Below are 12951 nucleotides of genomic sequence, written 5' to 3'. Positions count from 1 at the left end.
ACCTCCATATTGCTTTACAATCTGATGGTCAGATATTTCTCACTTGCATTTCTCCAAAGGCAATGTGGAAACATATCCGTGACTGAAGGGTGACGGAAACAGCTCTTGGGATGTGTTTAACAGTCCATTCATCTCTCAGAGCATTTAGTGTTACATTATCTGAATAGTCTCTATACACCACAGTTTATTTAAGATGCAAATCAGTCCTGACTCATTTAAAGTATGTGTGTTTTCTCTTTGGCACTGAAGCAAAACCTTTAAAATAACGTTTTTTTCTGGCTGAAGGCTGTTTTGTTCAGCCTAAGGATTCCACAGAACTTCTACATAAATGTTCTTTCAAATGCTGGATGTTGTTACTGGAGTGAGTTTACAGCACTTTATTGAAGTATTCAATGTTGCAAACATTCGTTATTGTTACACTACAACCACAGACCTCATTGCGTTTCATAGAAAAGCAACATGAAGTAATGTGATTTTTCACAACTGAATATAAGTGTCTGATTTTTTTTGTTGTTAAAATGTCTAAAATTATGCATCGTCACCAGTTAACTTGTACAAATGTTCAACAGGTATCTTTAGGAAGGTACTTTCGTCTTAATTTTCTTTTGCCAAGATCAAACTTTCTTTGTTATTCGAATCTTATTGTTTCGTTACAGAAACATTCAAATAAAGACCAAATTACATTTGCTATGACTTTTAAACTGAGTTTCTACATATGACTGCTGAGGTCATTAGAAAAATAAAAGCTAATGCCTCAGGTTTGTTTATGTTGGCAGTAATATTAAAGATATTAAAGGCCACAGTATTTTAACACACTGCTAATGGTTTTGGTTTCCCTGCACCTTGATCCCTTTCTGAAATCCATTTGTGTTGCTTGGCACGACTCCATATATAAATGTCTGCAGGTAAGAAGCAGAGAAGTGGAAGTGACCTATATATGGCTGATGGAAACCAGCCATTCAACTCAAGTGTCACAGCGCTGCTGATATAAACCAGATGCAGGCAAAGTCAAGCTGGAGAGGGCAAGGGAAACTGTTATTTCTGGATGGCAACAAAGAAACGAGACAATGTATTGGTGTATTTGTTCACTAACAAGATAAAGCTGTAACTCTGATAGGCCAGATTATAAAATCTCATAAAAAGTCAACTGTCCTGTTAGCAGAGCAGATGTAAACCACTGATCTTGTTTGGACTTGAAGAAAATTGTTAACAGTTTTTTTTTATGATGTCTGCATGTTGAAAGGAGATTTACAACATGAGGCAAAATTTCAACCGTCTGGATACCTGGCAGCAGAAGCGAGGGTTTCCTATCCAGGTGGGATCTAATCTTGTTCGGGGGACTTCTGCTTTATAAATACAGGACGTCGGCTCAGACAAACAATACCCAATAAACCTCAAAGGAAGAGCGACTTGTTTGCACAGCTTTGTTTAATGACTGTCCTATAGCTGCCAGGCCGACTTTCATCACCGTGCACCACATGTAGAATGGATTCAGGAATCCTGCTGTTGTGGTGACCACAGATATGTGAATTACAGCTTTTACTGGCTTTCGGTGTTGAGAGAGGAATGCTGGTCCCACAAACTGAGTGAATTCATGGCATTCCAGCAGGCTTATCTGACTGAATCTGCATGAACTGGACCAGACGGCATGCTGCCTGTAGACCAGTCTGTCTCCACTCTGCCTTTCACCCCTTCAAACAGGGGTCTCTCTGTGTATCTATGTATGTGTGTGTGTGTGATGTTGATGAGGACAAGGATACATCAGCGTGCATTATGGGTAGAAAAATGTGTTTCTGTGAGCATGCTCTCACCTTTCCCATGCCTGGGTTCTCTTTCACTTTGGACACGGCTCGGAGGAGACATGGCGGAGTCGGGGGTGGTGAGACCTGCAGGATGCCACTGAAATTAGTTGGGTAGATGGAGGGCTCCTGTGGGTGGAGCAGGGAGGGCTGGTGTTTCTTCCGTTTGGAGGAGAGGTTAAGCTTCTGAGCTGCCCTAAAAGAGGGAAAAATAGGAAATGAAGGTATGGTTAGATCCAGCAAGCCAGAAAGGTTATGCTTTGTTTCTGTGAGGTGTCATGCCAAGTGCTCACACTATGCCACCTCCATAAGGTGAACACTTTCCCTTTTAGTTTGCCAACATACACAAAACCGCTAAAATTGCTCTTCTAAGAAACCACTCCCTTCCTTTCATAATTAAAACACACTTATTTTCCAATCTCCCAACTTATATTCTTTCACCACATGGAATTAGCAATCAGCGTCAGCTGAAAATCATTGTTTAAACTACACCAATACAATATAAATCATCACCAGTCAACTTTCTCAGTCCACTGGGGACTAAATGTAGGCTGTCATAGCTGGAAGACAAAGTAAATCTAATCACTTATCTTGATCAGACACAGCCGGGCTGCCACGGACATGCCAGGTGAGCACTACTGAAGGACAACCAGATGGGAAACGCATGTCGCCTTAGTAACTGTAGGATGGCTAAGCACTTGTGACAGAGCACGTTCATTCATCATTCAAGTCACAGCAGAAGAATGAGTTTTCCTTAGGAGCGTTTAATTATGCAGCCAAAGCTGGTCTTTACATGTAGTCATACAATACAGACGTATTAGAGATTTACCTGGCAATAGGGTTGGTATACTCATCTGAAAACTCTCTATTTTTCAGTGTAAATACTAAAAGTTTGCCATTTTCAGTATGAGTTTTAATTTTAGAGATGAAGTCAGACATGGAACAAAAGGAGCGTGTCTATTTTATTTATTTTTTGCAGAGTTAGGTCCATTGTTCATTCAGGCTATCACAATAGAGTTGAACATCAGTAGACAAGAACAGCTCAAGGTATTACAGCCACGTTGAAGTAATAGGTACATCCAGTTTAACTGCAGAGCTCTTTCACACACACAGTATAATGTTTCCTCCCGTCCTAAAAGATTATTACTGATTGATTGCAATAGAAAATCCTCTTAAAGTTTCTACAAAACTTACAAAAATAGTCTTTTTGGAGGTAAATATGTGATACATATATTTTTTGTTTTACTACATTTAACTGCATTTGTAGATTTTTATTGACACAAAGAGAGAGAAAGCTATCAAACTTTGATTTGTTTTTAAGAAAATAGAGAAGATAATTTCATTGTAAAATCCTTAAATCAACATCAGAACCAAGTTAAATTGGTAACAGGAGGTCAGAGCTTTACAAAATCACTGTTCAGAAATTTGCCACATTCCTGATTTTTGAACATCTGATAGGTGAACAAGTTTATGGACACCTGGCGATTCTGCTACGTTGGCTCCAACCGTGAGAAAAAGGTATCGAACTCATTTCTGCTTTGCAGCTCATGGAAAAGAACCAGCATATTTGCCTGACGGGATTTAATGCATTGCCCCTATCAGCTAAAGCTTATCTGCCAACAATTCAATGTTGGCATATAAAGCACGCCTCCCAGGAAGATCCGATGAACTCAAGTGGTCTTAAGCAGTCAGATTTCAGAGAATGTCTGGGAGGACAAAGAAGTGATTGTTTAACATGAAGGAACAAGTAGCTCAATTTAGTATATAGGATTGAAAAAGAAGAACAATAAACTAGCTTTAGCTTGTTAACGATGTTCGGGTATACCAAAGTTTAAAAAAAAAGCTACATTTTCAAAACCACTATTGATTCCATCACACTGTTCTTACGCCTAAGCTGATTTATCTGAGATGAAACCGCAAATCGTTAGCCTAATAGCATAATTGCCTAAGTCGTTAGTCTGATAGGTAACATTTTGTAATATATTATATGGAGGACAGTATGATGTAGCCTTTCCCCTCCCTCACCTATTGCTGTATATTGTCCATCAGAAAGAAGAATATCCCACTTTTATCTCACAAGAAAGACAACATTTTCTGTTCTGAAACACTTCTGGTCACAAGAAACAGACAACCATGAGGAAATGAGCACCAGGCATCACTTTCATCCTAAAATAGACTAATTAATGAGCTAATATAATTGAACTAATCCAGATAATAGCATCTTCTTAAAAACAGATACCATTTTAAACTTGAAAATTAATTTTACATTATTTCAGCATCATGCAATTCTTTCATTTTGTGTTGTATTCAAAACCTTAAGGACTTTTTTTTTTCTTTTATGAATTACAGCAGGTTAGGCCATAAAGACAGCCAGACATTGATCTAGGCCAAGAAACGCCTGACCGGTGCACTCCTACATTTTAGAGGCGGTACTCTTAAAAAAAGGGAAAGGCAGTGATCAAAATGAAATAAAACTACACGTCTCCAAGTCAGCAGGAGTTCCTCAGCGTCCAGTCTCAGCCCATTACTCCTCTTCTGGGCTCCTCTGGACAGAACTGGGTGGTTTGCTGCCAAAAACCTCACCATGTTCCTATTCCTGTCTGCCTGTAGTGACAATCTAACCCCCCCAATCTCAACTACTCCCCTCTTCACTGTAACACCCCCTACAGCGACAGCCGAAGAGCACAATCATGGAACACGCTGCTGGCTGATGGAATAATTATTGCATCCAAGAAGGCTGCAGGAGAAGCGTCTCCCTGGGGAGCTGCCTATGTGCGATAGCATGCGAGACGGATCATGTGACTGAAAAAAAAAAAATGAATAAAGACTAGATGGAAGAAATGGATGTGAGCCAGAAAAAAAGGGAAGGTGAAACTACGCCGGAGTCCACGTGGCTGCATGCTGCAGCATGCATGGGTATACATGTGGGAGGTTTCTGCGACACATTCATTCAAGAGAAACCCATCCGTCTGCCTCTCTCGCCCCATTCTGTCGTTTCTCTTCCAGCAGCAGAATAAATCAAATGTGAGCCTAAGACACTGCACAGGAAAAAGGGCACCAAAATGATTTGTAGCTGTCCTGACCACAGAGGGGTGGTTACATCCCAAAGCCGAGATGATAACCTTGAAGTTTAATTGATGCTGCACAATGACAATCGGTGCGCAGGTGTGCTCATGAATGAAAGCAGAGACAGATTCACATCCACATTTTGAGATTAATTAACCGCTTCTTTGCGTCTCTGCCTCTCCCGTCGTCCTATCTTTGCCTCACCCAACTATGCCAACTATGAACAGGAAAAAGGTGGCGAGAAGTGGCTCAGATTTCATCTGCCCACAACAGCTTATCCACCTGTTCACTCTCAATCTCCATGCAAGCAAAGCTGTTTCCACACACAACTTGCTCCAACTTCTCAAAGCAGAATGTCACCCTGAGTAAACCAATATCTGAGATCTCTCAATTTTCTTTTCAAAGTATATTTATTTACATTTGCTTAACATGCACCAGTGAGAATGTGCTGCAGCCATGTACTTACAGCTCTTTCCAATCCATCATCTAGTTTATGCTCATAGTCAAAAAACAGACAACTGATTCAGATCAACTTTGAGGTCCGTGTCTGTGCCGTCACTGTTCTCCATTATTTGCGCATTTGCTACGCCAGCGCAGTCGCCAAGAACACGGCGAGGAGGAGGGGGATTGCTCACTAGTCAGGGCACGGGGCTCCTTCCTACTCCGATCGCAATCATTGAGGTTCCGCTTGATTTCACAGAGGTTTGTAAGACGCCAGAGGGGTGGAGTTAGGACGATCGGGGTGAGGCGTGGGCGTCATAGTAACTAAATGGAACAAGCGGCAGGTGGGGCAGAGATGAGGTGGGCAGGAGGGATGACCGCTCTGCAAGACCAAGTAGGATAGGTGCAACGGTGAGAGAGGTGCGTGAAATCCAGAGAGTTTCCAAAGAGGAAGCAAGAGAGGTGGAGCACCCGTTTAAAAAAACATCCCCAACTCTCTTCCACATGAAAAAGTTCTGCACCACTTCACGGTCTTAGAAAAGCAGCTTGAAGCAGTTCAGTTCCCCTCTCCGTTTCTTCATCCCAAGTCTTCTCTCGTGCCACAAGCTGCACTGTTTCCTGTCATGGAGTTAATCCCACACGCTCTGTCTGCTGAGTGCGGCTGAACGTCCCGACGGTCTTCCCCACAGCCAGAAGGACTGGAAGGGATTCTCCACTCCTGGCTCGGCTTTGAGAGAAGAAGGAGAATTCCTGCTCTTGTTCCACCTCTTGGTCCTTCTCCTGCTATCGGAGAAATTCTGGCAGCTGTCCTGCCGTGTCCTTCTTTCCTCCCTCTCTCTCTCTATCTCACATACACACATGCAATCCCTCCTCCTTCCTCTCCCTCTCCCCTTTTTCCCTCAGCCCAGCCCCTTCTCCCTCCGACTGCCAGACGAGGTGTCAGCGCTCGATTGCTGGGTGCTTGCGGCGCAATTTGCCAGCACTCTCTTTTCTCCCTATACCCGCACGCATACACACACATGTATGCACCTCAAAACACGTCACATGAATACTTAATGCATACAGGAGCCCTCTCTTCTTTTAGGGTCCCACACTTCAAACAGATTTGGTTAGTATGCCTACAGTGCATACATGCATGAACCCCAGTGTGCACACGTGCTTCTTTTTTTTGCAGCACTTTTGTGATTCGCTGTCATTGTTGAAGGATGTAATTAGCCAGAAGAGTGAGGGTCTTATTAATCAAAAGTAAGAGACACGCAGATAAGCGAGGATATACTTAAGAGAGATGGATTGCTCGAATGAGTGATGCTGGGACTCAATTGGCAAGCTCTGAGAAGGTAAAAATACCAGAGTAGAGGAAACAGAAGAAGACAAGAGACAATGAGCAGTTGACACACTAGGAAAGCGGATTTATGCTGGCCAGTAAGAGGGAGTGCAGACAGTCAATGGTCAAGGGTAAAAAGGGGAATGAAAGCATGTGAGTGGGTGAGCGCCGGGGTGAGAGTACCCTGTATTCCCTGGGCTGCCAATTTACCAGTAAGCCCTCTCAGCCACCCCTCCCCGAATACAGCCAGTGTTGTTTGAAAGGCTGCCGCGTTGGCTGCAGAGAGCCCACTACAACACATCAGCAAACAGAGTGGGTGTGAGACTAGCCAGATGAAAGTACATTCAGCACAAAGCTCTCTCTGACTCTCCTTCTGACACACTGCCCCACATATGAACTCAGCTGGATTAAACTTTAAAAGAATAAAATGGGAAAATAAAACCAGAACTCCGTACAAATCTGAGGATCCCTGTTAAATAATGAAGCTGTTTGATATATCACGAAACCTTTACAGTCATCTCTGCAACAACACGCTTAGCTCTGCTGTTCTACAGCAAGTCCAAATTACATCAACTGAAGGGTTATTGTTTGAGAAGTGAAAGGTCTGGTGCATTCTTCAAAGAAAATGATGGTTTTGATATTAGAGCTGCTCAATTATGGCAATAAATTACAATTACCTGTCATGGCTACTCACTGAGTTTGAAAAAATAACATTTACTGCACACCATGAACATTTTTACCTATTTTCATTCATATTTTTTCCATGAATTCCATGTTTTGCCATTTTTTTCTGCCTAAAGCAAATCTAATCACAGGGCTAATACAGTCACTTCAGCTCCTGTTGCTTGTTAACACAAACAGCAATCATATGTCAACTCAATGCATCTCGGGTGAAGATAAATTACTAAAATTCAAACTGAGGAAGAGAATGAAATTTAAAGGATGACAGAGGAAGACGAGCAGTAGCTCAACAAAACACTGCAACCTACAAACCATATTTGTTAGGTCACATCCAAACAAAAGGCATTCTCACACTGCTTCCCAGCATGCCATCTGTGCCTGTAGTTCTAAACCACATTGATTTGCATGTGTTCCCGGTTTGAGTACAGTGAGCATAATGGGATGAAGGGTGTGGCGTTCAGTGTTCAGGTGCATTGAGGTTTCGCCGTGACGTAACCATCTCATTTTTTCTTTCCCATAATTGATGCTCTGGTAATTAAATGCCAATGTTTTATGAGTGTTCCCAAATGTTGAGATAATTATTGTGACCTACTTTGAAAAGATTCACCTTCAGCTTCAGCAGTCCTAAGGTGAATAAATAGAGCACACACGTAGTGTTGCCCAAGTTTAGGTTATTCTGTTGTTCAAGTTGAATTTTATTTTTAAAAATGGGACAGTCTGAACATTTACATGCATGAGATTATAGCCATGTGGATAATTTCCATCTCTAGTCCCATGTGTTGCTTGTTCATCCCTACAATATTTAAGCAGCAGTTGGGTAAATGCCGAATCAGGTAGCATACAGGAACATTTTGGCAGCTTAGCTCAGCTGTGGAATGTGCAGGCCGTGTATCATCCTACGCCATTGAAATGCAAGGCAGATATACATTAGCGTGATACAGCATTGTTCGTTTCACAAGGTACTCCTCAGTCAGAAGTCAGGCAAAGCGTGGCCATCAAATTTAATTAACAACATTGTTTTGTCAGTCACTTTGTTTTAATGGTTGTTTGGAGATTTGATTAACGGCTCAGCCTACGTTGGCATTGGTCACTCTGACAGAGTTGCCTCATTAGTCCCATCCCCACCGCCATCCCCCTTAGTGTCCTCTCACATGTTATACATCACAAGGGCATTAAAAGAAGGAACAGTCACAGTCAGAACTGTCCTGATCGCCTTTCAGCTCAATCACTGTCTCCTTTATGAACAGACCTCAGGGACAGATAATGACCGCAATATATATAAATGAGCCAGAGCAAGACAGATGTAAAATTAAGCACCTTTTTAAAAGAATAGGTCTACTGGTGGCTTTTTTTTTTCTTTCCGAGGAAGAAAAGCCAGATTTTGTCCTCACCTATAGAGCGAGGAGGAGGAGGAGGAGGAGGAGGTCAATGACTGCAGAGAAAAAAGCATAGAGGGGCTGTTTTTTCCTCCAGCTTTCAAAGCTTCATGTTGGCTTGCTGTCAATAATCACCCCAGCCTTTTTCTCCAAGCTTTGTCAAACTGGCTGGAGAAATCTCCCTACCCCACAGAATAATTTGCTGGCACACCCATCATCTTCATTGTGCAAATTTATCTCCGATCCCCTGACCATCTATACAGCTTCTTGGGTAGGTTTGTTCTGCAGCTAATTAACATGTTGCAGGCATTTCCTATTCTTGACATTTTGTTTCTGTGATTCCCAGCTTTTATTCTCCCTCCATGCACAAGATAAGGCTGCTGTGGCTATTCATGCGGGGATCAGATCACTGGATATGATATCATACTGCTTCATCCTCGACTGCCCCTCCCGCTCCACAGTCTGCAAGTCTCCCACTGTTGCTGATTAGCAGCCCGGCATTGCTGTTCATGAATGGAGATACATGTATGATAATGACCACGGCACAAAGAGCCAGGCACATTCACTCTCAGAAACACTGAACATTTATCCTGGACTCAGTAGTGCTGGCATTTGTGAGATGTCTTTTGTTCAAAAAGCGGCGCATCTTGAAAGCGTTGCTCCACGCCAAACCCAAAATGCCGTATCAGCAGTTGGTCACGACTGAGTGAGCTGGACTTGTGTTGCTTTATCAGGTGGGGCGCTGTGTTGTTGCATGGAAAGATAATCATTACCAAACCTCCCTAGAGCTAAAATTGACTGTCTTGTTGATGGGCTGCCCTCAACGCGATCAAACAGCTCTCTGCCCCCGAGGTGTGGGCGAACAGCATAAATCACCAAACTGTGAGAGAAACACAGACTTCAGATAAAGCGAGCACACCACGCTAATGTTCAGATAGGCACCGCTGCACAGGTTTATGCTTTACCAAATTTGGGGAGGATTAAGGCAAATCTGGATCTCTGCATCGCCCTCGTTGGCTGTGATCCCCATCGCCCCACCACCCCCACCACTACAGCCTGATCCAGCTATCACAGAGCCTTAGGGGTAATTAAGCGACCATGACATCAGCCTGTGAGCACACAAATTCAGACAAGAGGAGATGATGTCATACACTTAACAGCTACTCCTGGCAGAATAAATAGCCCATCTAGAGAGGATTTACTTGTAAGTCCGGGATGCCAATTGCTCTACTTGAGATAAACAGTTTTTCATCTATAATAGTTGTTTTTTACTTTGAGAGAAAACTCTGCTAGTTTGATGGCAATTTGTGTATAAATATGGTGCTGGAAAGGAGCTTTCTTACTTTCAAGATTAGCATCAGTGTACTAAGTGAATTTGTTCAATTCTTTTCTGATTATAGAACATAAATACAGAAGAGGATTAGGGCCACTGGGAAAAAAAAATAAAACAGTTCTGACTTTAATCTCAGAATTCTGACTTTAATCTCAGAATTCTGAGATTAAAGTCAGAACTGTTTTTTGTTTTTTTTCCAGTGGCCCTAATCCTCTTCTGTACATAAACTACTTGTGAAATAAGGAAATAGTCAGAATTTCATGGAGAATTTCTCAAATTTATTCACATAAATAACTACATCTAGAAACAGACTCATGATTTGTGTGTAAGAAGTTTGGCCAAAATGTAAGTCAAAAATCAGAGGAATATGAGGAAATAAGTTTTAATGAAGAACTCAAAACAACTTAAAAAAAAACCCAGGGAGGAACAAACAATAAAAAGAGCTTAATAAACATGAGGCAAACAGAAAGAGCCAGCGAGGAGTGAGTGAAGGAGAGGTGGTTAAAAACTAAAGTTTTGTTGCTGGAACGATGTAACAGGGTGCAATTTTGTAACAGGCAGCCTCTCATTACCTCTCAGTTTTAAACTCTCATCGCTGTGGATAGTGTTTCTGCATCTTCCATCTTATAATAAACTTGATTTTTCATGGTTCATGTATTTTCCTTAAATATCCAAATGAATTTTCTATCAGAGGTTGATTGTTTGGTCAGATTAGGTTTCCATTCATCCTACACAAGCATCAGATTTGGTTATCTTATGCATAAAAAAGGCTAACATTAAACTTCTGGAGTCCCATTAACTTCCTCCTTGTTGAAACAGCATGATTTATGCTTAAAAACAAGGTAATTTCCTAGAAACCAATAAATATGACGCCAGACGCTTGTTGATGGCCACATACATGCAATATTTCACCAAATATCCGTAAATGTTTGAGTCTGAATTTGAACCCTGCTCGTCAAATGTTCATTTTTTAAGATTCATTTATGTTTTCTTTGTTCCATCATATCATTCCAAAAATTAGTGCGAGTGCATCATTAGAAATTAAAAGACATTAAAATTACAGTCATGAAGGAGTCTGACTGGAACTCCATTTGAATTATAGTGGCACTAGAAGCTCAGACAGGTCTCATAATTTTCTCTAACTTCTTTTGGTACCTGTCTCAGAGCACCGCTTAGGTCTTTATTCATTAAAGAACTAATTAAATATGCACATCTATGTTACACATTAGCTATAAAAGGGGTGATACCAAAGGGACAGGCTGTCTGGTGCATGACAAAGCTAATCTTGTCCTCTTGTGTGGCTCAGACATTTAGTCAGGTAATGAGCCCATCTCTTTTCTAAAATCTCCCAGCAATCAAGGGGCTCTTGGTGTAAACATTCATTTAGTTTTTTTCTCACGTCCTCTTCCCTATCCTAAGATGCTCGAAACTACTGCCTGGCGCTTCAGCCCTGTGAAAACCCAGATTAATCTTGGAATGTGGCTAAAAAAAGATAATTGAAGAAAAGAAAAAAAGTGCAATCCCTTCTTAAAAACAGAAAAAAAACCCAACAAATGCTACTACCGGGAGATGCTGGAACAGATTATCGCTCCGTTCACTGGAGTTTTCTTATCATTCAGATACAGATTAGCTTTGGCCAAATCTGAGATCTTTCCAGACATTTTGAAAAAATAATCTGTTTCCTCTTCTTTTTTTTTTTGGCAAGCTTTTCTGGCTGTCTGTTGAGTCTTATCAGTCCAAAAGATCTGTAGCTTTCAAATCACTGCAAGCTCGCTTTCTGCTGTTTGGCAGCTGTAATGGCAGTCTGAAGGCTCTTCTCTTCTGTGTCAGGAGCCCTTTACAGGAAATACACAGACAGTTACAGGCTGAGATTAATGGTCTTTCTATAAATCCTTAGAAATAGATAAACGCATCCCAACAAAACTAGACACCGATAAATGGGATGTCCATTTTGCTGAGCAATATCCGGCGTGGTGTGCTCCAAGCACGTTGGAGCACACCAACGTGTGTGCTCCAACACAAACCAACACAAACCCTTCTGGAAAGGCTCTTTGTTTCAACAAGGTGTTCAGCAAGCCTTTTGTCCCTGCACAGTGTCTGACCTTGTGCACGGAGAATCAAATGGTACATTATTTGTGTGCCGACTGCTGACAGCCCAAGGCTGCTCACACATCTTTGCTGCACCAGTCTCTAGCCAATTAGGTAAGGCCAAATGCATTCATGTAACATCTGTGAACACAATGTGTTGTCGCGTAAGAAAAGATTCCCAACAAAGCCTGGCATTGCCTTCTGCAACTGACTTGTCCTATCTGAATCACTTTGTGTCGTCAAGGAGCGCTGCTATCAGAATAAAACAGCAAAAACCTGCAAATAAAATTCCTATTTTTGCCAGCGGGTTGTAAACCTGTTCTGTCACAGTCTGATTTTCAAAGGGGTCTGTGGACTGAGGTGGAAAACGGGACATTAGGGCATCCTCTGGAGAATAGCTTGAATAGCAGGGGATCATTAGAAACAAATGGGAAGGAAGGGGCTGTCACTGATAAACGTTGAAGTAGGCAGTGCAAAGGTACGGCTGGGATTAAAAAATGAATTAGGGGGAACGGACATTAAGAGAAAGATGCAGAGGAAACAGAATAAGACAGCATGAAAGGAAGCAGCAGGGTGTAAAGCCAAGTCCTCTCTTCGATCAGTGAGCCTGGCTCCGTGCCAATGAAGCGCTGTCCACGAGGAGGTAAATCATTTTCTGCCTGAGAAAAAAACTGGGGAGAGGGGAAAAAAATGATTGCTGGGACTATGCCACAGCCAGCTTGGAATTGCTTTATTCCCAGAGATGGGAATCCCCAGTCGGCCAAGAATAAATGGAACAGTTGGTGACAAAAAGTGAAAAAACTCATCAATATTCAAGAAAGTCTGGTTTGGTGCTACAGTATA

The 12951-nt window shown here is 41.9% G+C and overlaps 1 protein-coding gene across 4 annotated transcripts in view; it reads right to left on the bottom strand.

Annotated features, from left to right (window-relative positions):
- Positions 1 to 12951, bottom strand: part of kif26ab (kinesin family member 26Ab) — an 82309-nt gene that overhangs the window by 15030 nt on the left and 54328 nt on the right. For 3 of the 4 annotated variants that reach the window (XM_017302555.1, XM_008400176.1, XM_008400177.2), the window contains one exon: positions 1812 to 1995. In XM_017302555.1, coding sequence (XP_017158044.1) covers positions 1812 to 1995 — 184 coding nt within the window. Of the gene's footprint in view, positions 1 to 1811; positions 1996 to 5331; positions 6148 to 12951 lie in introns of those variants that run through there. The other variant, XM_008400178.2, reaches the window with a different exon arrangement.

The sequence above is a fragment of the Poecilia reticulata genome, linkage group LG22 (assembly GCF_000633615.1).
Source record: "Poecilia reticulata strain Guanapo linkage group LG22, Guppy_female_1.0+MT, whole genome shotgun sequence".
NCBI lineage: Eukaryota > Metazoa > Chordata > Actinopteri > Cyprinodontiformes > Poeciliidae > Poecilia > Poecilia reticulata.
This window is presented reverse-complemented; position numbering and strand designations above follow the sequence as displayed.